Source organism: Rhinoderma darwinii, chromosome 8 (assembly GCF_050947455.1).
Source record: "Rhinoderma darwinii isolate aRhiDar2 chromosome 8, aRhiDar2.hap1, whole genome shotgun sequence".
NCBI lineage: Eukaryota > Metazoa > Chordata > Amphibia > Anura > Rhinodermatidae > Rhinoderma > Rhinoderma darwinii.
The window spans coordinates 107,632,669-107,658,500 of record NC_134694.1 but is presented as its reverse complement, the minus strand read 5'-3'; the positions used below and the strand labels follow the sequence as shown (position 1 = coordinate 107,658,500).

The following is a 25,832-nucleotide window of genomic DNA, read 5'->3' as shown; positions in this document are numbered from 1 at the left end:
ACTGGCTGTGTTAAGAGGGTACTCTAGTTGGCTGTGTTATGAGGCCACTGTGGTTCTCACTGTTAGGCGACCTGCACATGTAGCGGATTTATTGGAGATTTTCCATCCGGGCTTGCGGGCAGAAAATCTGCAGCAGAAGACTGTTGTTCCTGCTGCTGAACATTTTCCGCAAGCAAATCAGAGCATGCTGCATATTCTCAAATCTTATTTTTTGCCTGGTGCAACGAGCGCCAATCAACGAGACAACTCGTTGATTGGTGCTCGATTGCTCCTTTGCCAAGGAGCTAATATGGGGACGAGCGCTTATTACTCTGATCTCTCGTCCCCATACATTTCTATCATGTCGGCAGCGCGTCTCCATGTTTACACAGGGAGATGTGCTGCCGACAACTATAATATTTTGAGCATTTAAAACTATACGATCAGCGGATGATCGAGTGTTTGCTAGTTCATCTGCTGATCGCTGACTTGTTTACACAGGGCAATTATCGGGAACGAGCGTACTGTGAACGCTGGTTTGCCCGATAATTGGCCGGGATAAAAGGGCCTAAACACTTGGTCATTTTGCTGCAGAAACGCCAATGTCTAGTAAGGACATTGTGTAGACCGAGAACCATTGTCTAGTGAGGGCCATTGTCTAGTGAGGGCCATTGTCTAGTGAGGACCATTGTCTAGTGAGGACCATTATCTAGTGAGGACCTTTGTCTAGTGAGGACTATTGTCTAAAAGGAACCAATGTCTAAAAAGAGAGGTAGAAAGTAATCAAGCATTATATCAAGCAGTCTAAGGCTGGCCATACAGTCGGCCAACGCTCATTCGGCCGACAGCTATTTCGCTAGACTCCCCCACTCACATGCACGCTCGGCCAAGCATGCATGTGTAATCAGGGAGAAAGTCGAGTCTGGCAGTGGCTTATCTAATAATGAAGAAAAGGATCTGCCATCAGAGGAGAGTCAAATCGCCGCCATACACTTTAGTCCCGCTGATATCAATGGGTTCGGCCAACATACAATTAATGTGTATGGCCAGCTTAAAAGCCAATAAGATCGTGGTGTGAAGACATGTCAATCAACAGTCCTGAAGAGGAGCCAAACTTTACAACTGAGCCATGTGAGCGACTTATCACACCTTCATCTACTCTAGTGCATCCATTTTTAATGGAGCATAGAAGCGCCTTTTTGCCCCCTTTAGTCCTCGTGTGGTTTTCAAAATATGATTTATTTATTTTTGGTCAAAATGAGTGGATACAAGTAATAAGGGAAGTCTTTCCTTTTACACATTTCTTGCCTTTAGGATCCATTAAACTGCCCTGTTGCACCTGGAGGGTTTTCTGGTCTTATGTAATAAAATCATTGTTTAATGAAAAGTTATACACTTTTCAATTTCTCACCATTTTCAGGATCTCTGCTTGCAGTCAATGAATGAGAGCATACTTGTTTTCATCCAAAGGCCAATAACCTGTTTTGATCATGTACAACTGACACTCGATAGACAGAGTTCTGCTTCAGTAAAAGGGTTGTCTCATGATAACAACCCCATTCCACATATGGATGTCATAGAGTGTGAACCTTCAAGTTGGCACCTCCCTTGCTGAGCCAAAACAGAGATCTGACAACAAAGAGGAACTCTCGCTCTGGTGGGCCCATCCCCTAGATTTCTTGTTGATGTATTGTCTTTTTGAAAGACCTGAATTTAATACTACATCCCCCCCTGCGGCAGCAGCAGCCAGACGCAGCTCCCCCCAATTAAAACAACTGATGACCAGGACTTAGAGAAGCCGGACCTGTGGCGATCAGCTCATCCTCAGGCTGGCTTCTTAATACAAAGGCGTTGTCTTGGTGAGAAAACCCCCTTTAACAAGCCCTTCACCTGTGTTCACTGTGTCAAAATGTCTCTGTCGGAGTTCTCCTTTAATACCATCGTGTGTTTTCTAAAAATAATTCTGGCATGTCTTTTAAATATTGTGTTGATATCACACAAGAACACACAAATTTTTTTCAAAATAAATAATTATATTGATAAAGTTATAGCTTTTTCTTGCATTAATATGACATGCTGAGGACCTTTCTGTGTCAGCACAGGCAGACTCAGGGAGATGAGGGGAGAAACAGCCAGAGACAGGGAGGCAAAGGAATATGAGAGATGAAGAAGAAGAAAAAGAAGAAGAAGAAGAAGAAGAAATAGGAGTATAAGAATAAGAAGAATAGAAGGAGGAGAAGAAGAAATAGAAGGAGGAGAAGAAGGAAAAGAAGAAGCAGGTGAAGAAGAAAAAAAGAAGAAGAAGGAGGAGAAGGAAAAAAAGAAGAAGGAGGAGGAGGAGCAGAAGAAGACGACGAAGAAAATGATAATGATGATGATTGATGAAGAAGAAGAAGAAATAGGAGAAGAAAAAGAAGAAGGTGAAGAAGAAAAAAAGAAGAAGAAGAAGGAGAAGGAAGAATAAGAAGAAGGAGGAGGAACAGAAGAAGAAGGAGGAGGAGAAGAAAATTAAGAATAAATAGATGGAGGAGAAGAAGAAAAAGAAGGAGGAGAAGAAGAAAAGAAGAAGAAGGAGGAGGAGCAGAAGAAAAAGAGGAAGGAGGAGAAGAAAAAATATAAAGAAGAAGAAAAAAAAAGAAGGAGGCGGAGAAGAAGAAGAAAAAAGAAGGATGAGGAGAAGAAGAAAAAGAAGGAGGAGGAGAAGGAGGAGGAGAAGAAAAAAGAAGAAAAGGAAGAAGGAGGAGGAGAAGAAAAAAGAAGAAAAATTATTAAAACAGAAAAAGAAGAAGAAAAAAAAGGAAGAGGAGGGGGAGAAAAATAAAGGAGAAGAAGAAAATGAATAATAATAAGAAGGAGGAGAAGCCAGCAGAGAGATAAGAGTGAGGCAAGAAAGAACGCTAAAAAAATGTACTGGCGAGAAGGAAGACAGAGGTTATCACAATAACAAATAGTAGACATAGGAGGGCAGAGAGAGGGAAGACTAGTGAAGCAATGGATGAAGTAGGAAACAGTGTAGGAGTCATCTAAAGAAGATCAAATAAACCTGAGCTATTATTTCACAGTTGAATACGTCAGAGCTTTGAGATAATATCTCAGGGCATGTTTAGTTGGCTATCCGTAATAAAAGATAGGGTCAGACTGGCCCACCAGAGAATCTTCTTCCACATTAATGGACCCCAAAGGTCCAGCAGAAGACAACCCCATTTGGAGTAATCCAATCACTTGCTATGGATTTCCTATGGGTCAATTCCGAAATAGCCTATTAGACCTTATTAATGATATGTCCTAACAACCAATTCATTTAATAGGGGACGTTCACAAGTTCTATATACATAGGAGTTCAGCCTTCAGAATCATCTACTCTGGTAGGCCCAAGAAACTCCAGTGTGACACTGATAATATGCCAGTATGAAAAAAGCGAAGGGAAGACAGAAGGAGGACATAGAGAGAATAAGGACAATTGAAGAAGCTGAAAGAAGATACAAAGAAGCTTGGACAAGTGTTACGAAATGGTGACCAGCCAGATAGAAGGCCAGGCAACCAGTTGATGGAGGAAGATTGAGAATGAAAAACTGATATGACACAAGGCAGCATAAAAGAGTACAGAAAGGGAATAAGCAAGAATGCATCAACCCAAGTAAAGTAGCCTTGAGCAAGATGTACAGGATAAGAGGAAATTGAGAGGAAGAGTATTAGGAAAATACAAGTAGCTCAGGAAGACAAAGAGGAAGCAGAGATATCAGCCTCTGGGTTGAGATGAAGTGGGATGGACAGAAACACAGACTAATACACTGAGGGATGTAGCCGGCATTACATATAAAACAGCCACGTGGGAACATCAACAGTACAAAGGGCAGTGTAATCTCCTCTCAAAGTCTGTAGTGCCTTCATCTGGCATAGGAGTTGGGACAACACATCCCAATATTTATTTCTTTTTTTGGTAAGCATATAAACAGGACATTTTTTATTAGCATTTAACCTGCCAACTGTTGAAGAATGGGTCTTGGTCCTTGGGTGTGCTTATTGTAATGCACATGTACAGCGAGAGTACTCAAGTGCCAACCAGTTGATAGATCACCTCATGTTGCGCCTCTGTACATAATCACCATGAGGTGAGGTGCTTGCAGGAAAATCTGGAGAACGAGATGATTTGCAGAAAAGTCAAAAAGTTTGAACACATGTTCACAATACAACCCTTTCTTGGCAACCTTGTCTCCTCATGATTCACAGCCATTAATAGACATTGTCAAGTCCAAGATCTCAGATCGATTGATGGCCTTTGAAAGAGATGTGCAGTAATGTAGCTCCCTCCAGAAATAGTCCAACACTCATCTTCTATATGATATTTTATAACTGGACCAGGAAGACATGTAGCTGGATTATGGCGACATGATCATGTGGGGACGAAATGGTAGACAAATCCATGTCTTCTAAGGAGGGCAGGTTGGGTTGGACAACATGACTTAGTGTTACTGGGAACCCCATGGATATCTGTTTACCCACAGTTCTGGGCAAGCCTAGATTCAGAGCTATCCCATGGTGATCACAGAGTATAATTGGATACCTTCCTTTATTTTTTACTTAGCGTTTTTCCAGGAAAATATTAAGTCCTCACAACATGAAAGGAGCTCAGGTGACCCAACTCAATGGCTAATCCTGTACTCACCATTCTTGGCGTTATTAGGAGGTACAGTGGCTGACCACTGTGCTGTTTTTCAATACACACATATGGTTTCCACTTGTTTGGGCAGTGACATGCAGGAGCTGCTACCCCCTAAAATCTAGACATAGGGCCAGGGGGCTGGCAAATGGCTTTATCCTGATTGGCTTGGGAATCCCAGGGCTTGAAGGGTACCATCCATCAGTACATCAACATGCCAGTCTGATGCTACTGATGGAAACTAAGGGCAGTGGAAGCTGACAATTCATAGGTTCTGTAATCTGTGACCACTATGACTGGCATTGGGTACCACGTGTAAACTGGGTGGAGAAGATGCAGTGACACAGGCAGAAGTTCAAGATGTGATATGGATCGAGTTGCTTTTCCAGAGTAATAGCAGAGGGAGCCATGAGAAATGGAGTTTCTCCCTCCTCCATATCTTCGGTTTCAGGAGGAGAACATTGAAAGGACTAAATGACTACACCTCAAGATGTGGTAAATTGTATGGGAAAGCCTGGGAACTGACAGTATTGTCCTTAGCTATCTCTTTCAGCTACAAGTGAGATCTGACAGTAGAAGACTACGTGGAGCATCAAATATATATATATATAGGATATGAGAGCGACTGGAAATTCTTCATCTTGGGGACAATATAGAATACTTGAATAAACTAAAAGGCCATTGTTAACTGTTCCTCTCAAAATAATAAAGTAACTGAAAAAGTAGACTGGAGTTCGGAATACGGAGTTCTCTCCAATCTCTGCACCAATCAGCTTTCATATTGAACACTGTAAACGTTACTGACTATGACCATCACCCTATGCTCACTAAAGCGGGCCAAAATGGTGGAGATCGATGAATTTGCAGTAGTAAATACTGAAACTCATTATATAGGTCATGGTATCATTGTATCACTCGATGAGAAAGGTTGTGTGTCTGACATCAAATAAAATAGCACCAGTGTTTTTTACCGGGCTACAGAGTCCCATCCATTGTCACTCCAGTAGTGAGATCGACATGGGAGTTGTGGCTTAAAACATACTTACCATAGTAATCGTAATAGGTATTCGAGGCAGCCATATTGGTGGCTATTGAAACATTCAACTCTCCATTCATTAGGAGCTCGTGACATAACTGATCTATGAGCCACAAAGTGCCTCATACCTCAATCGTATCACTGTCTGGTAGGGTCAACTTTCATGAAGGTTGGTTGGGTCCACCAACTGCTTGTACTATGTGTAGCGGAGAGGTTCCTCAGAGCCACAACTGATAACATGACACTGGAGAACATGGATATAAGAAGTCTTTTTGCTGTAACTTGGAATATAAGTAAAATCTCAGCATCCTCTTAAGCAGGTCCTTGTTTGGAAGCTGCTAGAGGCCGTTTAGGCAAAACTATGGTCCTCTTCTCAACTTCTGTAACTCATTCAATGAGTTAAAGCCAACTTGACATATTGGACCATCTAATGTCCTCTTTCCTTTTTGCAAAATTGTGCTACTTTACTTCAGTGGACATGAGATGATTTTGGGATAAGACCCAAAATGGAAAAAAAAATACAAAAATAAATAAATTATCCCTATTTTTATGCCCTCGACTTCACCCTAATGAAACGTCTCACAACTTATGTGAGAGGCAGCCCATGGAATGTTTGAGTTCTAGAAGAATGCCTCTTATTGTATCTTCAGTTCCCCCTTAGAAGCCCTTGATATGGCAGTAGGCTTCCAGGCTAGAGAACAAGATATAGAGAAACCACAAGCCTACGAAAAGCATGGCAGTGAGGGATTTGGAGAGGCGAGTCCCTCCAAGCTCCCCTCCTATATGGGGTCTACGACGATATAAGAGGACACTGATACTGATGAATGCAAATATGGTGAAGAGTGTGACCGAAAAAGCCAAAGAACCCGTCTTCACCACAAAGTCTTTTCCTTGGATAGCCCAGTAGATTGCAGCCACGGACCAGGCCACCCCAATACCCAAAAAGACATTCACTGCATTGCTGCCCGTCACATTGCCGATGCAGGCATCTGCATACTGGTCCTGTGTTGCGGCCACCTTACTTGCAAAGGTATCTGCAAAATAAAGCAAACATACACAATCAGAAGGATGGATTTTCTACTTGATACATATAGCTAGCCCAACCAGCCCTTGCTATTTTTGTTCTGTTTTAGTGTTCCTAATGAGACCTGACATTTTATTTTTTTTGAGGGGGGTGGGGGCTTTGGATATCATGATATTGGGTTGGGAAGCTCTGCATTAACCCCAAAAATACCACTGCTAATTCTCGGGTAAAAAGATTTCTTACCAGGGATAGATGTACCAAGTGCTACGAACACCACAGCTGTTACTGAGTCCTTCAGCCCTACGGTGCAGCCAAAATGTGAGGCTAGGTCGCCAATGACTGCAGTAAGAAGCCCCACAATAATGATGCAGACAAAAAAGCAGGCCCAGCCATTCCAGTATTCTGTAGGGGGCACAAAGGCGAACAGGACTTTCCAGAACACTGTAAGGAAGTGCATGACGTAGTCAAAACAGGAAGGGAGTTTTTCTTCTCTCCCATCATCCTCCTCTTCCTCATCACCTAGAGAATTTAGGGGAGACAGACAGGAACATTATAGGCCATATATACAGAGTTCTTTTATGTCATTACAAAGTATTCTTAAAGGGGTTACATGGAGACCAAAAATTATTATCAGTGTAGTCACTGCAGTATGTGATATACTCGCTAATATACATTCCGGTCCCCCGTCACACTGATTATGAGATTTTCATCGATTTTTATAGCGCTTCCAGGGGGACCGGAAGTCTGGTTGCACAGCCTTTTTTGATGATGATACGACTCTTCCTTATGTGACCGGTCCCGCTGTATTCTATGTACTCGCTGTACTACTGCCCGTGCTTGTACAGAGTACAGCGGAGTTGGTCACATGACAAAGAGTCATATTGTCATCACAGAAGACTGTGCAACTAGACTTCCGGTCCCCCGGCAGCGCTATAAAAAATCTATGAAAATCTCAGAATCAGCACGACGGGGGAACGGAATGTATATTAGTGAGTGTATCACATACTGCAGCGACTACACTGATAATCATTTTTGGTCCCCGCATAACCCCTTTAATCCAAACTCAAATAGTTAGATTATACTGATTAAAGGAATAATAATAATATTATGAGACTGCATTAAAGAGAACCTGTCACCACTCATGACATGTCTGTTTAAGTAAATAATTGTATTCTCCTTGAAACAATTCTGGAGCATCTTTTCTAAGAACTCTATGTTGTGCCGTCCCTCTGTTATTCCTCCTAAAAATGTATGAATAAATTGACAACTAGGTATTACTACTTGGGGGAGTGTCCATACACAGTCTGACTCTATCCAATTACTGCTCACAGTTTCAGACTGTGTAGGAAAAGGTCCCGTTGACAAGGGGAATGGTAACACTCAGTTGCCAATTTATATATACATTTCTAAGAGGAATAATAGAGGAATGGAAAAGAGTCTCCAGAATTGTTATTTCATGGGAAACACAATTATTTACGAAAATAGACATGTCAGGAAAGGCAACAGTTCCACTTTAATCTTCTGACTATGAAAACCTTGGGTGATTGTTGGGTTAGTGTGCTTGTCTAGTCTGGCCACCCTTATGAATATAGCCAAACTGAATATTTATCCTTTGGGCAGGTGTAGGTCATGTGCGGTCTAAAACTTTCCTCCTCGGACGAAGAAGTGAGTCTGCACAAAGGTGCCAAGTGCAGGGTTCCTTAAGGGTCTTGGTGGCATCTAGGTGGCTTTAGGAGTGCTGTATGTCCATAGTGATGTCTAGGGGCGTAGCTAAAGGTGGTGCAGAGGCAGTAGTCGAACCTGGGCACTGGGGCCTGAGGAGGCCCAAAGGCCCCTCTGCTACATAAGAAGACATTAGTGTTATAAAATGTTCTTGCCCAGGTGTCAACCTGGGAGACCCCTTTACAGGGTGATACTCGAGCTGCGAGTCACGACAAACATGAAAGTGGTCTTTTTGAGAGGTGTGGCTTATACAAAAGGCCATAGTGAAATATATTTGGACCCCTTATATTAATATCAGACCCCAGAATAGATATCTAAATTCATTTCAGACCCAACACCTGACCCTAAGTATATTCAGACCCTTTATATTAATGTCAAACCCCAGATGAGACCCTTTTATTGAAATCAGACCCCAGACCAGACTCCCTTAAAATCATTCAGACCCCCAGATCAGACCCTTAACTTTATTCAGACCCCAGGCCAGATCCCCAACTTTACTTCAGACCCTGATCCCCTATATTAATTTCAGATCCCCGACCAGACTATATACTTATCATTGTAAGTATTCCTAGAATGGGGCTGCTCCTGCGCCCTATTTTAAGCCTCCCTCCCCGAGAACTGGGAGAAAACTATATATCACCAGGTGACTAGGTAAAGGAAACTAAAAATAGGGTGACTTCTATGAGAATTGACATGTCTGCACTTGGAAGGTTGAGGGTCCTTGTTACAGATTTTGCATTCGGGCCCAAAAGCTTCAAGTTACATCTCTGTTCAGGTCTTTCAGTGGTGGGAAATAAATAACCGTCTGCGCACGGGTGAATCAGCGTAGCTGAAATTCTTAGTTATATCATAAGTGGCCTCACAGGAATAACTTAGAACATGTTCTAATGGGAACACTTGAAAAACAGAGAGCTGAGTGCCAACTCCTAAAACACAGCTGTGAATGTTTTACAGGGATATTTTCATTTACTGTCACTAGAGGGCGCTAGAGTCTTCTGGAAGGCTGTCCTAGGGAGCGCTATTCCAATCACAAGTTCCTCAATCGTTGTGTACTGTCTTGGGGAATATGGCCCACGCAATACTGTAATTACATACTGGCAATATGCCAGTATTAGAAAATGTGCCCCGTTATATTCAGCTACATAGCCCGGGCATAGAGATATTGGTTTCTGACAGAATAGGGGCTTGTGTAAAAATAGATCAACTGTACACTAACATATAACTAGTTATTAGGAATTGGCGAATATTAATAATATTCTAAATATTAATATTCAAATAAACATTTTGAAGTGTTCCTTTTTGTACAAATCACACATTAATTATAAGGGGGATTACATTAAAACAATTAATTCATAATCATGGTTTGGTATTAATCTGGTCAGATTAGGGGCTACTTATAAGAGATTTATACATTATGGGGGGCTTGTGAATAAAAATACTGTTGGGAGCACCCAACTGAGAAAAAAAACTACAACTCTCAGCATGCCCTGTTTCACATCACCTGGAAAGCCACAGGTAGAAGACCACTGCATTAGAATATAACTTTTTGGATGGATTTGCCCTTGATCAGAATGATCGCTGGGGGAGAGACTACCGCGACCACTACTGATGTCTAAATTTAAGGGGTCATGGCTCTCATCTGATTCCCACACCCCTTCAGCCAGCCACACTTTGGCTTTACTCAGAAGACACCAGGTCAGTCATGTTATAGCAGATGGATCACGACCCATCGTTAATTAATGACATATCTTACCAAAATCATAATCGTAAATGAAAAAATTAGGAAGCTCCTTTAATGCCAATAGATATTGATTTTCCAAATAAAGGTTCGCTAGACAGGCCGACACCGAACGATTATTGGGTCAAATGTTTAAAATAGTTCACAATGGACCAAAAATAGATGGAGCTTTTTATTTATTAGACTGAGCACCTGACGGATGACTGTCATGCAGTTTTACTAAGCAAATTTAATAGAATTCATACACTCACCTGCGCTGACGGTAATGGCTTCCATGAACTGCTCCCTCCAGGAATGGGTGCCAATCACCAGAGCCAGGTTTGTCTTCTTTATAAGTTTGTCCACTGTGCTCTGTTAGTGAGATAGGAAGATGAATAAAGCTGAATCTTCGTTAAATTCACCAGGCCAGGTGAAAAAGACGTTTTAGTGGCTACAACATCTGGAAATATTCCATTATTCTAATACAATAGAAAGTGCCCCTCATAATGAGAAAGAAAAAATATTCGTTGCCCATAGAAACCAATCGCGGTCCACTTTTCATTTTATAAACATTATTGGTCGTTATGTATGATTGAAGTGCTACCTACAACAGCAGCCCTCTGGGGACTTCACAGCACCCAAATGTTTATGGCGTTCTGCCGCCATCCTGGAGATTTGACCATGTTTGATCAGAGTAGACTGATTTATTGTCATAGCAATATCGATAAAGCTGTATCTTTTACACTTTATGTCATGACCCCCCCCAGGTCGTGCCTAAAACTTTGGAACAGTACTGTATATATATATATATGTGTGTGTGTGTGTGCGCGTATGTATGAATATGAATATATATGTATATGAATATAAATATATAAATGTATATATAAATATATATATATATATATATATATATATATATATATATATATATATATATATATTGCTAAAAAGCATTTGGACAACATGTAAAAATCAATACATCCAGGATCTGCTGCCATCTGAAGAAGCTCCGTTTACATAAAATATATGATATATTGATAAGAAGCTGTAGAAGGATATGTACAAGTGAATGCATCCCCAGATCTGCTCCCAAGCTCTAAACATCATTATTTTGGGAAAATCTCTCAAGGATTGTGTCCTTAGAAGTCCAAGTCATTACCCAAATCCATGTATTTAGTTTTGGAGGAACATTTGGTAAAGATCTCTAGGATATAAATGCAGGAACAAATAATAATCAGAAAAAAAACATAAAACAAATAATTTAAACTTAATGAGGTTTTACTCCAATGGGATGACATAGTCATTGTCCTGCACAAGACTACGTAGAGGCTTTGCTTACATCTTTATGTCCCTTTAGCCATGTCCTAATGAGTAAACATTCATTTATTTTCATAGCCCTTGGATATGGCATAGATTTGCATTGGGTGTAATTGTATCAAGGGAGTCGTTGTGGGTCATATCCATAGGCAACATAAATAATTAACCAGACTAAATAACATAAGGGTAGGGCTGACAAGAAATAAGAGGCATGACTTAATGGAGTTAGTAAAATCCACATAAGGGTTTATACAGTGATGTAAAACAATGTGGAAGTTTAGACTTTCTGACGAATGTAGTGTATATATGGCTGCCATCCTGCAGGAGCCTAATTGAGTACATATCTGGCCATAGAAGTGGTAAAGGCACAGCAGAGGGGCATATGGGGAAGGGGCATTGTAACGCCGGGTCGCCTTCCTGCCCACATTTCCATTCTGCCTGTGGCCGCACCACTCCTCCTGCTTGCAGCTGACAGTTCCTTTGGGCCAACGCACAAATTCAAAAACTTCCCTATCCAATCCCTGTTGCCCTAGGCCTATTTAAAGCAACTTTTCTGATAACCTGGGGCCTGAGCAACTTTGGTACAACACAGTTGTTCCTGTTCCTGTTTGCATCCTGATACCAGTCCGCACCGTGCTACGTGCTATCAGTTATATCCAGCTATCCACTATCAGCCTGTATCCAGCTATCCAGAACCAGCCTGTATTCAGCTATCCAGAACCAGCCTGTATCCAGCTATCCAGAACCAGCCTGTATCCAGCTTTCCAGAACCAGCCTGTATTCAGCTATCCGCTATCAGTCGGTATCCAGCTATCTACTATCCGTCTGTATACAGCTATCCGCTACCAGCCTGTATCCAGCTATCCGATTACCAGTCTGTATCCAGCTATCCGCTACCAGTCTATATCCAGCTATCCGATTACCAGTCTGTATCCAGCTATCCACTACCAGTCTGTATCCAGCTATCCGCTACCAGTCTGTATCTAGCTATCCACTACCAGTCTGTATCCAGCTATCCACTACCAGTTTGTATCCTGCTATTCGCTACCAGTCTGTATCCAGCTATCTACTACCAGTCTGTATCCAGCTATCCGCTACCAGTCTGTATCTAGCTATCCGCTACCAGTCTGTATCCAGCTATCCACTACCAGTTTGTATCCTGCTATTCGCTACCAGTCTGTATCTAGCTATCCGCTACCAGTCTGTATCCAGCTATCCACTACCAGTCTGTATCCAGCTATCCACTACCAGTCTGTATCCAGCTATCCACTACCAGTCTGTATCCAGCTATCCGCTACTAGTCTGTATCCAGCTATCTACTACCAGTCTGTATCCAGCTATCTACTACCAGTCTGTATCCAGCTATCCACTACCAGTTTGTATCCTGCTATTCGCTACCAGTCTGTATCCAGCTATCTACTACCAGTCTGTATCCAGCTATCCGCTACCAGTCTGTATCCAGCTATCTACTACCAGTCTGTATCCAGCTATCCACTACCAGTTTGTATCCTGCTATTCGCTACCAGTCTGTATCTAGCTATCCGCTACCAGTCTGTATCCAGCTATCCACTACCAGTCTGTATCCAGCTATCCACTACCAGTCTGTATCCAGCTATCCACTACCAGTCTGTATCCAGCTATCCGCTACTAGTCTGTATCCAGCTATCTACTACCAGTCTGTATCTAGCTATCCGCTACCAGTTTGTATCTAGCTATCCGCTACCAGTCTGTATCCAGCTATCCGCTACCAGTCTGTATCCAGCTATCCGCTACCAGTCTGTATCCAGCTATCTGCTACCAGTAGGTATCTAGCTATCCGCTACCAGTCTGTATCCTGCTATCCATTACCAGTCCGTATCCAGCTATCCGCTACTAGTCTGTATCTAGCTATCCGCTACCAGTCTGTATCCAGCTATCCACTACCAGTTTGTATCCAGCTATCCACTACCAGTCTGTATCTAGCTATCCGCTACCAGTCTGTATCCAGCTATCCGCTACCAGTCTGTATCCAGCTATCTACTATCAGTCTGTATCCAGCTATCCACTACCAGTTTGTATCCAGCTATCCGCTACCAGTCTGTATCCAGCTATCTACTACCAGTTTGTATCCAGCTATCCTCTACCAGTCTTTAATCCAGCTATCCGCTACCAGTCTGTATCCAGCTATCCGCTACCAGTCCGTATCCAGCTATCCGCTACCAGTCTGTATATAGCTATCCGCTACCAGTCTGTATCCAGCTATCCGCTACCAGTCTGTATCCAGCTATCCGCTACCAGCCTGTATCCAGCTATCCGCTACCAGCCTGTATCCAGCTATCCGCTACCAGTCTGTATCCAGCTATCCGTTACCAGTTTGTATCCAGCTATCCGCTACCAGTCTGTATATAGCTATCCGCTACCAGTCTGTATCCAGCTATCCGCTACCAGTCTGTATCCAGCTATCCGCTACCAGCCTGTATCCAGCTATCCGCTACCAGCCTGTATCCAGCTATCCGCTACCAGTCTGTATCCAGCTATCCGTTACCAGTTTGTATCCAGCTGCCCGCTAACCGTCTGTATCCAGCTATCCCCTACCAGTCTGTATCCAGCTATCTCCTACCAGTCTGTATCCAGCTATCCACTACCAGTCTGTATCCAGCTATCCATTACCAGTCTGTATCCTGTTACCCGCTATCAGTCTGCAACCTGCTATCTACTGCCAGTCTATATTCAATTACCCGAGACAAGCCTGAGGCTTACTACCTGTTACGAACTGTGACTTCTGATCCTCACCCATCTGCCACGGTATCATCTGCCATTGCCCGCACCCTTGGTGTACTACACTATTGTCTCTTGGTCTGCTGGGCCAGCTGCTACTCACACCGGAACCACCTCAAGAGGTAGCGACCTGGTAGTCTCCCCACAGCGAAATCCAGATCCCCGTAAGGGTGTTAAAGGTTAAATACCGGGGAGACTACTTAGATGATCCCTTTAGAAGTGGCCCTAAGTCAAACCGGTAGGGTAACACAGTGGGTTCACAATCCACTGGTCCTTACAGGCACACAGCAAGTGGCAGACAAGAGCAGCTAGAAAAAACATGGTATATCCCTATAGGTAAGGAAATATATCCTATAGATTGATCTAATGTCATATATTTAATTATATAAGTATTTATTCTTACTACCTATCTGTGTGCCGGTATAATTTGTGCACTGTATGGCGGCTTAATTTGGGCTCTATGTGGTAGTTTTATTTAGGCAATGAATGGCGGTATGATTTAGACAATGTATGGGCATATTATTTGAGCACTGTATGGCAGTATTTAAAAAATTGTATGACTGGAGGCCTGGGCATCGGATTCCTTAAACCCTTGCAAACACCCCTGTAAGAAAAATACAGTTTTCAAGCAGAATTAGGCTTTAAAAACGGTGGATCAGAAAAACGACAACCAAATTTACCCAAAAACTATTATAGGTGGTGTTGAGGTGAAATATTCTCTATATGGGGACATATAAACCTGTGAATTACCGTAAATATTCAGGACTATGCATGACCTCTTACCCACTGACCTCACATTACATTATTGCTGTATCCCGCAGGATTAGCTGCCAGTACAGGATTAGCTGCATGGAACGTCACATGTAAATAGAACTGTAGTACAATCTGGTGATATAAAACCAGAGCATAACACAAGACAAGGGATTTCTAGACCCTCCACCGCTCAGGGCCGGATGCCACCTCAGCAGCAATAGCGTACAGCTCATATAGAAGCCATTTCTGCTACCACAGCACCGCAGATACGCTTAAGCTTAAATAAGGATTATACAGCATTCTTCCCCTCTTTATGGGTTTACTACAGCAAAAAGCAGATAAATCCTTGTGCTAATCTGGTCCTTGTACTTTACGAGGAATCCTGAAAGTGATAATTATGAAGTTGGAGGAGAAGGAGCTTCAAGGCTGATGGATGAGAGGTGTCTATTTATTAATATGTCAGTTTATTATTATTATTTATTTTATTCATTTATATAGTGCCAACATATTCCACATCGGAGATTGTTATCACTGTCATCGGTCCCTGTCCCCATTGGGACTCACAATCTAAATTCCAAATTAACCAATCAGTATGTTTTTGGTTTAGGCCTCATGCCCACTTCAGTTTTTTTCTTCAGGGTGTTATCCATTTTTTTAACTGATAGCACCCCGACACATTCATTTCTATGGGGCCATCCACACTTCCGTTGTTTTTACGGTTCCGTTCGTCCGTTCCGTCAAAAGTAGTGCATGTCCTACTTTTGTTCGTTGTTCAGTGACCGTGTGGCCCATTGAAGTCTATGGCTCCGTCCAAAAAACGGACGGCACACGGAAGGCATCCGTGTGCCGTCCGTTTTTCATGGATCCGTTGCTAAGCAACGTCAGGGCGTGTTAAAGTTCCCTGCATTCAACGCACAAGATGGATTTTAACGGACCGTTTAAAACGGAACAACGGAACGGACGCAGAGTGACAACGGAAACCACACGGATGTCACAACAGACACATGGATCTGTTTTAAACGGACGTGAAAACGGTGAAGTATGTGTGCATGAGGCCTTACGCCTCATGCACACGACCGTGTGTGCCGTCCGACATGTTCTATCTTTCCTCGGATCGCAGACTCGGACCATTTTTCACGGACCCGATTAACCCGTCAAACTGAATGGGTCCGTGAAGATTATCGGGTGCCACTCGGATGCCGTCAAAAACGGCCCGAGTGGCACAACGGTCGTGTGCAAGAGACCTTAGGGTTTGAGATGGGATTTGAGCTAGGTCTACATCTGCGTAGGAGGTTCTGTTAGGAGCCTCCATTGCAGATTACATCAAATTTGATGGAAAAAATAACGCTATTCTTTTTGGTAAAATGACAGACACCATGACGAAACCCGACGGAACCCATTATAAATTAATGGGGTGCGTCAGGGGAACCATTGTTTTTCGTCATGTGACGGATCCGTCACAGCATTGAATTCTGTTTTTCTGCTCCTTTAACTGAACATAAAAACGGAATTCTTAGAGCAGATGTGAACCTCGCCTTAATGGAGCGGGATCCTAACCATGGTTATATCTCTTTTCAAGTTTTATGGCATTTAAATGTATAATTCTACTGTAGTTTAGGGGTGTCTATACATGTTGCGGCTGTGCGGTGGTAGCGTGCCGCACATCTGAGAACCGTTCGGCAAAACTGAAAAACAATTTTACTGCAAATTGTCATGGTTTGCAATGTGCTTTTTGCCTGCGTGGACCACTACCACCACACGGCTGCTACGTGTACGACACCCAACAATCTATTCACACATCATGGCAAAAATCACGATATGACCACACCGATTGAATAGACCCTTTGGCTGAGGCTAGACTTAGAATTTTTTTGGAGTGATAAATTGCTGTCAATAGGAATGTAGTGAAATCTTGCAAAAACATAGTGATCGGTTCATTGCCTTTCTATGAAACTGACCCGTATGTGTTTGAGAACAGGAATTTAGATTGTGGGCCCCATCAGGGACAGGGAAAGATGTAAGTGATGATCATATCTAGCAGCACTGCAGAATATGTTGGTGCTATATAAGCAACGGAAATACATAACTAAGTAAAAATTTGGCCATGAGAAATGGTTTTGAGAGTGTCGACCAACTATCTGGTCAAAAACTCAAAAATATCACATCAACATTGAACAATTGATTGGACTGGTTGGGTGTTTCCACCTGTGGGTCTTCTGCATTCTCTGTTATTGGGATTGTTAGCCAATTAACAATGACTGGTTATAAAAATAGACATTTTGAGAGAAATGTCCATAATGGCCAACATTTTTTGGAGGCTCTTCTATATGTATGGATTCATCACCCAACTTCAACAGACTACAATGGCGGATAACAGTCTTGCAAGTTGTTGGGGACTCAACAACTGGCTATTCAAATGACCCATCATCCATAAGGTGGACAACTACACTCTAATGTCTACAGATAGAGGTGAGGTCACTACAGATTCCATCGCTATCCATCAGAGGAAACGTCCTATGTTTCACCCCAAATGGGGTCTTTTTGGCTTGTGATTCATACCAATAATAATGAGGATCACACCAAAAATGGCTATTGTTGTGTCCTAGTATACTGGAGCTTTCACCAGGTGTCTTAGAGCATAACAGTGCGCAACAATATATAGACACTACCTTAAATTCATAAGACTCTTCAATAATGATCTCTAACTTGGAGTGCTCCCCAAGTATTGGCTTTCCCATCTCTGCAATCCTCCAAGCCTCCTCCTCCTCTGCAGTCAGCTTCTTGTCTTCCTCGTCTGATCACAGAAAGAACATATCTTAGAAATCATCACAAGCTCAGGATAGTATAAGACATTACATATTCTATACTATAGCCATTAAATAGGCAAACTAGCCTTACGGGGTACAAATTATATCCTTAAAGGGGTCGCATGGTTTATAAAAGCCTTAGCAGGGAATTCTGAGGGTGGGTCCCCCATTCAGCACTCTTGTGAAGAACAGCTGCAAAGAACCTGTTGATTTCAATGTGAACTGTGTAATGCTTAATTTCCCCTGTGGGGGCACTGCAGGGAAATTGAAAACTTGCTGCCAAGTTCCTCCACGAATTACAACTGATTACTAGGTGTTCCAGCACTGGGATACCCTGTGATTATCTTATCGTTGGGTGAAACCTTTCTAACAAAATGTAGATTTTTCAAAGCAGACTACCCCTTTAACACTATAAAGGTAAGGCAGGACAAGCATAGCCTTTTTTACTGTACTGTAATGCTAAGCCGATATTTACAATCACTTTACTAAACTCTTTCAACAATTTTTTTGTAGCCTAGTAATATGATTCCCTTATTTACAGCAGTAAAGCAATGCTACAACCATATCATTATATTGTATGGACTATCAGACATCCCCAAAGAGGAATTCCGATGGTCCAGGAAAATAAGGACAGGATTAAAATTCTACAAAATATATAATGCTTTTTCTATCAAATGCCAGTTAATTGAAATCATTTTTATTTTGTGGTATATCTCGTGCAATGAACATTAAAAAACAATGAAGACAAAGAAAAGGTCTTACCCTGATTGAGTAACAGAGCTGGAGAGGCAGAAGAAAGAAGAAAGTGAGAAGACAGAATTGAAGTATCAAATATCAAGAATAAGCAGATGCCCCACTGCCCTTCACGTGCACCCAAGACGTTCACATAGGGCCCCATAGCAAAACTCAAACTGGGCCTCATAGAAAAACTCACTGCCCACTGAAATTTCCACTGAATTTTTTACACCTTTATTTCACTTAACCTCACCCACTATGTTTTTAGGTTCTAAAATTCTATTAGTACCAATTAGAGACACACAATACGGAGGATAATACGGATCTGTCAACGGCAAAATGTTGATTGTTTCCAAGTAGCAACAAGATAAATTCATTAATAAACTTCACAATGTAGAAACAATCTGATCATTAAATGAAAACATAAAAATAGAGTAGTGAAGGCACAGAACATCTGACCACTAGGGGGCAATGTTGAGACATCGAACTTTCCCATGTTATAACATTGTGTTTTATTATTTTGCAAGGTCATTTGTACATTATACTGGTCAGGAATCAGTTTTACGTTACTTGTTATAATGCAAGTACCTAATAGGAATCTGAACATTTCTATATTTTTTTTTATATTTTTTAACTCCAAAATCCTATTTTTATTCCTGATAATATATTTTGTGCAAATGATTTCCAACACCTTTTCAAATTCGTGACTAATAAAGTTACAATCACAAATGTGGTGTATAACAAATTCTCAAAGTTTTCCTATTATGGAGAATAGCATTCACAAAATTTTGACTCCTGCATATAACATAACACAGGTGCTTTATGGGTACATTTATAGGAAATCTCCCAAAAAAAAAAGTCTGTAGACTCATTAATGAACTATTTTTTAGTCTACGCAAAACTTAAAAAAATAATTAATACACTGTTATGCCTATTATTATGTCTATTGCAGGGCCTGAGGGGGCGGTGCATGACACAGACACTCTTTCTGTAAAGCATCTGCCAGGCACAGCTTCTGTGTCAATGCCCATAGGTAATCAGTCTGCACCTGCTTCTATGTCTTTGAGACTGACTCCATCTTCCACCACTCAGGATGGCAGGCTTAGGAGTGGGAGAGCCTATCACAGCCTGGCCAGACGGAGCTAGCTCCCGCCCTCTGTCTATGTATACCTGCCTTTCCTGTTCCTCCTTGCTTGTGATTCTACTCTGTTGGTTTCCTGGCCCTGCTGCAGCTTCTTGAACTATTTGTCCCTGCTTCGTATTGACCCCGGCTTACTGACTACTCTCCTGCTCTGCGTTTGGTACCTCGTACACTCCTGGTTTGACTCGGCTTGTTCACTACTCTACTGCTCTGCGTTTGGTACCTCGTACACTCCTGGTTTGACTCGGCTCGTTTACTACTCTTGTTGCTCACAGTGTTGCCGTGGGCAACTGCCCCTTTTCCCCTTAGCTTCTGTGTACCCTTGTCTGTTTGTCAGTCGTGCACTTATTGAGTGTAGGGACCGTCGCCCAGTTGTACCCCGTCCCCTAGGGCGGGTCGTTGCAAGTAGGCAGGGACTGAGTGGCGGGTAGATTAGGGCTCACTTGTCTGTTTCCCTACCCCCGTCATTACACTTTCTTTGGTGTTTTTGAATCCCTGTGTCATGCTCCGCCCCCTGAGTCCCTGCACTAGGAAGAACACAATGAATCAGTTTTTGCCTGGAGTGTCCTTTTAATTATGACCTTATTAAACATAATTTTTTACATGTAAAACATGTAATATCTAAATCATAGAAAATACAAACAATCTTAGCTAGATTTTTTGGCCAGTTGGCTAAGAATCAGGTCATGTACGGCAGGAGATAATGAGCGCTTCCTTCTATCAGAAGTGGTTGACTGTAGGAAGCGCTCATTATCTCCCCCCTACGCGGCATCTTGGTACACTGTGCGATGACCCGATCTTTCCTTTTTCAGATAATTATATTTTTGGAATTGTCGCAGTCAAACCATCTTATCATATAATAATGAGCCTCCCTGTGCGCACAGAGAATTCTAGATCTTACTCTCCATGATGGATGAATAAGATTACACTACATAAAGCCATGGATGGGAGAATCCTTTCTGCTGATGTTCCTGTTTTATTATAGAGCCTGTCTGTGTAGTCTACCTCTCTTTAGTGGTTTCCAACCAATGGCTCTCCAGCTGTCGTGAAACTACAGCTCCCAGCATGTCCAGACACATGCTGGGAGTTGTAGTTTCAAAACATCTGGAGAGCCACAGGTTTGAGACCACTTCATGGTTCATTCTTTTTGTAACTTTTTGACTTTTTGCCAAAATGTTAACGGCTATGTAAATCGTTGAACCTTTTTGTTTTTTATAGCACAACAATGTATCATGGTATTTTAAGCAACTTATTCAATTGTTTTTTATTTAAAAAAAAAGTTTTTACTTTATGAGATACAGCATCTATGTATCCTGGATACATAGAAGCTGTATCTTGCGCTCAAACCCGAATCATCCAGATCAGCGGCACTGACGGCTTCGGTGACAGCGGGTCCTCCGTGTCTCTGACACGCAGGATTCAGCTGTTATCGATCACATCTAAGTTCATGTCATTGATAACAGGCAGATCCTGCACTCCAATGTCCATGGCGACAATGCCGAATATTACCATGATGTGAGCCATTTTGTTTTTTTGTTTTAAGGAGCCCAGAATGGTCAGTGGTGTTCATAGAAGAGAGGTAGCCCCATAGTAAAGCTTTAGGTAGGCCCCCCATTATGGTGGTGGGTTTTTCCACTCAGTCTAGAAGGACCCGATGTTTGTTTACCACTCCATGCCCTTTCCATTATCCTTGGGCCAGTTCCCCACTTTCTTTCTTGTTAACAATGAAGTTCCTCTGAAGGTGGGAGTCCTGCACAGGTTCTTGCCACCCAATAACAAAGTGGATGGAACCAGCTGGGCCCCCTCTCTAGGAATGTGGCATATCCCTGTGAGGGAAAAAGTTGCATTGGAGCTCAGTGCCTAAAGGGGTTTTCCCCACTATAATGTATTATGACTAGTGTTGCCTCCTTTTCCACCAAAAAATACCAGCCAGGTTTACGGTGTATTTACTGGGCTGATTTTGTGGAGGCGCCAATCCCACAGTTGACCTAGTCCTGATACTGATGATTTTCTTAGGGCTGGGCAGCCTGGCAAAGGGGTTGTATCCAATCTAAAAAGGCAGTAACCACAAAAGTAAGTACAAAATTACCAGCACCTGCTATTGATGGCAAATATTGATTTGCTCGAAATGGCAGCGTAGTGTTAATATGGGCTGAGCCAGTGGTTTACCGGCCTGGTGGCCACCCTAGGTTAGGTCATAAGACATTGGTAGGGTGAAGTGAAAGGACCCTCACAAATTTTTAGAGCCGGACAGTTTCAGGCATGTTTCCTTGGTGGTTTCTGCAACTTTCATTCATTTTAAGGCTGTGTTCACATCTGGTAAAAAATGCCGGACAAAATAGTGCAGCATGGTGCAATGTTTTGTCCAATTAAATGACGAACACTATGACGGAAACCCGACAGAATCCATTAAAGTCAATAAGTTTGGCGGGGCAGCAATGGTGTCTGTCATTTGAGCTTTTGCTAGACGTCTCCATGGCAGCTCCGTTCAAAACTGCCGGACAAGATAGAGTAGGATGCTGCGCTATTTTGTCTGGGAAAACAAAGGACACCATGACGGAAACCCAACGGAACCCATTTAAGTAAGTGAATTCCGTCAGGTGCTGTTGGTTTCCGTCATTTGAGCCTCCATCACAGATCCGATCAAAATAGCAGACAAAATAATGCAGGATGCTGCGCTATTTTATGCGTTTAAACCATGGACACCATGAAAAGTCAATGGATTCTGTCGGGCGCCATCGGTATCCGTCATTTGACGGATCCAGCGCGTACGTTATTTTTTGTGAACATAGCCTAAAACGACAGGGATCATGCTCTATCAGCTGCTTAGAGATATCTTTCACATTTAGGTGGCTTTCCCCTTTAATAAGATCTAGAAAATTGGAGCTTTATATTCAGTGATGTCTTCGGTAGCGAAAAGTGACTGCATATTTGCAGCGTTTCCACAGAGAGCAGCCATGTAAAGTGACTACAAGAATTTCAATGAATTCTATAAAACCTCCGGTTATTAGGATGCGTAACACAAGGCAGGATATCTACACAACCTGCAGAGCGTCTGCCCCTATGCAGAAAAACCATAAGTCGTTCCCTTATTACACTACATCCATCTAGACATTTATACCATACTGCCTGTTGCTTAGCAACTGTTTCTACTGACAGTGCTGCGTTACAGTGTATACTGTTCCACAAGGTAACGCTATTTGGCAACGATTTACTACAGCACGAATCTCCTAGGCAACCGATGAAACATGTTGCTAGGCAAAAGTGTAATCCTCTGCAGGTTGCTTAGTAACAAAGTAACCAAGGAAATCAATGCCTCGTTTCTACGGGAGATGATGTGATCCGTATAAAACATTAGCAATTGCTGCCATAGATTTCCTAATTAAGAGACTATTTTTAGGTGGCTGTGATTAACCTCTCTCATGCTGGAAGGAGAGCAACTCTACGATTGGATCGCCCTGGATGTCTTTCCGCTTCAAGTGTTAAGAATGATATAATAAGAGTGGGGTCCGAACAGGGAAATGATATAAGAAAATTCTGAGGTACCTGAAATCCCACGCTTCATCCATCTGGGTTCCTCCAGCACCACAAAAAAGTTCTCTTGTTTCTCATATTCTTCATCATCAACAATCTTGACTTGTAGGATTTTACTGAGGAGAGAGAATTGGAGAGGATTGTAAGACTATAAATCACTGCATTCCCACATGACGGATGTCTAAAACCGACCTTATTCAGTTATTATGTTAAGGTCGGTTTCAGACAGCATTAACACAGCCGCAAGGACGAACTCAGATCACCATAGAACCGTAATACGGACGCTATAATGCTGCTACATTACTGGTGTCGGAAACCAGCCTCAAGGGAATGTATCATATATATATATTTATATATGTATTATTTTTTTTACTGATTAAAACCAGATAGTGAAACATAATCTTTTTGATCGAAGATTTATTTTTTCTATTTTTTGTACATATTATGGGGGCAGCCATCTTGCTTGAGCTGCTGTTAACAGCATTTAGAGATATGCTTTATAGCAGCCACATGGACCATAGGAAACAATAGTCTGGAGCTTCTATGGGAGAGTGTTGTGGGCATGCTCTGTGACCTGTGCAGAGGTCATTCTGCAGGGAGGGGGAGGAAGCGAGCTGTGTCCATCATCTATTGTTAATGTAATCCTGCCTGTGATGATAATAAGATGAACAGGAAGGGTCAGTCTATTATGAATGGTGGATCCTGTGTTATCTATATAGAGGTGTTACCTTTCATTGTAATCCTGCCTGTGATGATAATGAGATGACTGCTGAGAAGTGATCTCTACAGAACAGGAAGTGTTAGTTAATTGTGAGGCTCAGTGGCCAGAGTGAGAACTGCAAGATTTTAGGATTATTTTTTAAAATAGATAATGACATAGAAATAAAATAAAAAAAACACCAGAAATTCTTAAAAAATATGTTTAACATAAAAACCTGATTTAAACAATAGGTCATTTTCCAATGACACATTCCTTTTAAAGTGGTTGGCTAATCTTGACAACCACTTTACATATAGACACCATAGGGTAGACGGTCATTTATTTGAGTGGCTGCAATATAATACTACATGTCTGGCTACAAGTGTTTTCCCCAGCTGCTCACTTGGGAATATAGATGATTTTTCCTGAAATCTAAAGTTGGGGAAAATTTCTATTGAGACGTTTGTTATGGTTTTTGGGAAAGCTGGGTAAGGATTAATATGGCCGTCATTACAGTTCCCACTAGTGTTGTCACCCAGCTTTCCCATAGTCCTGAAGTCAAATCTGTCTAGCAATGCTGCAATATGAATAATTATGATAAAGGAACTTATCAATGTAATAGGAACCAATCCCTCATGGATATTAATTATAATGATCTTCGGTGTTATCCATGATTGCTGAGAAGTCTATAGGCTACATCCTCACAAATATTATAGTAACCCCCAATATGGCTGCCTACATATGTTTATCCACAAATTCTCTTCATTTCCAACACTGAGAAATCTTTTAAAGGGTTGCAATGGTTGTCATTAACCTCTTCTAAACTCTATTCTATAAACATATGCAACGTTTTTCGGCCGAAACCACCCACAAGAAGATAAGCCGCTGTTATTATTCTTTTTACTGTCCTTATTTAGTAAATTAAGGTTATCTTAAAGGGATAGTCTCAAAAACAGACAATAGGACATGCCTATTTACTGAAATGGCAATAAGCTGCAATACCAGACAAAGCCTTTGGACAAGGGGGGCGCTGTTTCTGAGGATAAAAACAAAACTTTTTCTAATTCTTAACAGCTTTTTTCATTTTAAAAAATTTACAAAAAACGTTGTAATATACTTCTGATTACTTCTTCTGGACACGTCTACGTCTCGCTTACGTGTTTCCAAATTTTTTTGTTTTTTTTACAGGTAAAAGGATTTTTGAACAAAAAAAAAATGACATACATGAACAAAGTCCAAGATTTGTACTGTACTCTGGGCATGTAACGCTATAGAAGATACGGTATGTATACATGAAGATGTATATAGATGAGAACTTTATGGGGGTCGGCTTGGGTTATAAAAATCTAAGTCTACAAGGCAGAGAACGAGATAGCAGGATAGATGGGAGGGATGGAGTGCTGGAAACGTGTGATACTATCCAGGGAGCAGGCTGATAATGAGTAGCTTTTCCAGCACCCATAGGCAAAATACAGAAGAGTGAGGGGGTTGCGCCGAGATGTAGAGTTTGTCAATGAATAATTTAAGCCCCAGATTCATGGAGTGATGTCCCCTGAGGTCACTGAAATACTCTATCTAAAGCCTTCTGCTCTCTTCCTATAATAGACCCATTACTAGGCAGAACCCAGAAGAAGAGAAGTAGAAGGTCATGGTCCTTATTTCCTGACCTTATGGTTTTCTGCTCCAGATTCTGTGTCACATCCTATACACAGTGTTACTGATACACAGAGGGGTGGCATTGGGAGAAGGTGTTTATACGCTAGTGCAAAAATGTCAAGCACTCGGCACGAGGCGTAATTTATAATTCACAACGTGATTTTTCCCATCTATGTTACTACACTCGCTTTTTAATTCTCTGGTGGACATGGGTTAAATAAAGTTGCTGACACTCATTTTACGGAAGAAAATGTAGGCACATAGAACAGGAGGTTTTAGGCCCAAGACAAAGAG

The 25,832-nt window shown here is 41.9% G+C and overlaps 1 protein-coding gene and 1 long non-coding RNA gene across 2 annotated transcripts in view; one reads left to right on the top strand and one right to left on the bottom strand.

Moving 5' to 3' along the window:
- Positions 1-2,480: 2,480 nt before the first annotated feature.
- SLC8A2 (solute carrier family 8 member A2) overlaps positions 2,481-25,832 on the bottom strand; it is a 58,504-nt gene continuing 35,152 nt past the window's right edge. Inside the window, exons 2-7 of the mRNA XM_075836241.1 lie at positions 23,195-23,298; positions 18,535-18,552; positions 17,635-17,759; positions 10,411-10,510; positions 6,943-7,218; positions 2,481-6,709 (exon numbers count right to left, since the gene is read on the bottom strand). Coding sequence (XP_075692356.1) covers positions 6,333-6,709; positions 6,943-7,218; positions 10,411-10,510; positions 17,635-17,759; positions 18,535-18,552; positions 23,195-23,298 — 1,000 coding nt within the window. The 3' untranslated portion in view covers positions 2,481-6,332. The remainder of the gene's footprint in view (positions 6,710-6,942; positions 7,219-10,410; positions 10,511-17,634; positions 17,760-18,534; positions 18,553-23,194; positions 23,299-25,832) is intronic.
- The window catches only part of LOC142659784 (uncharacterized), a 63,388-nt gene continuing 62,645 nt past the window's right edge, over positions 25,090-25,832 (top strand). Inside the window, exon 1 of the long non-coding RNA XR_012850373.1 lies at positions 25,090-25,164. This is a non-coding gene — a long non-coding RNA (uncharacterized LOC142659784). The remainder of the gene's footprint in view (positions 25,165-25,832) is intronic.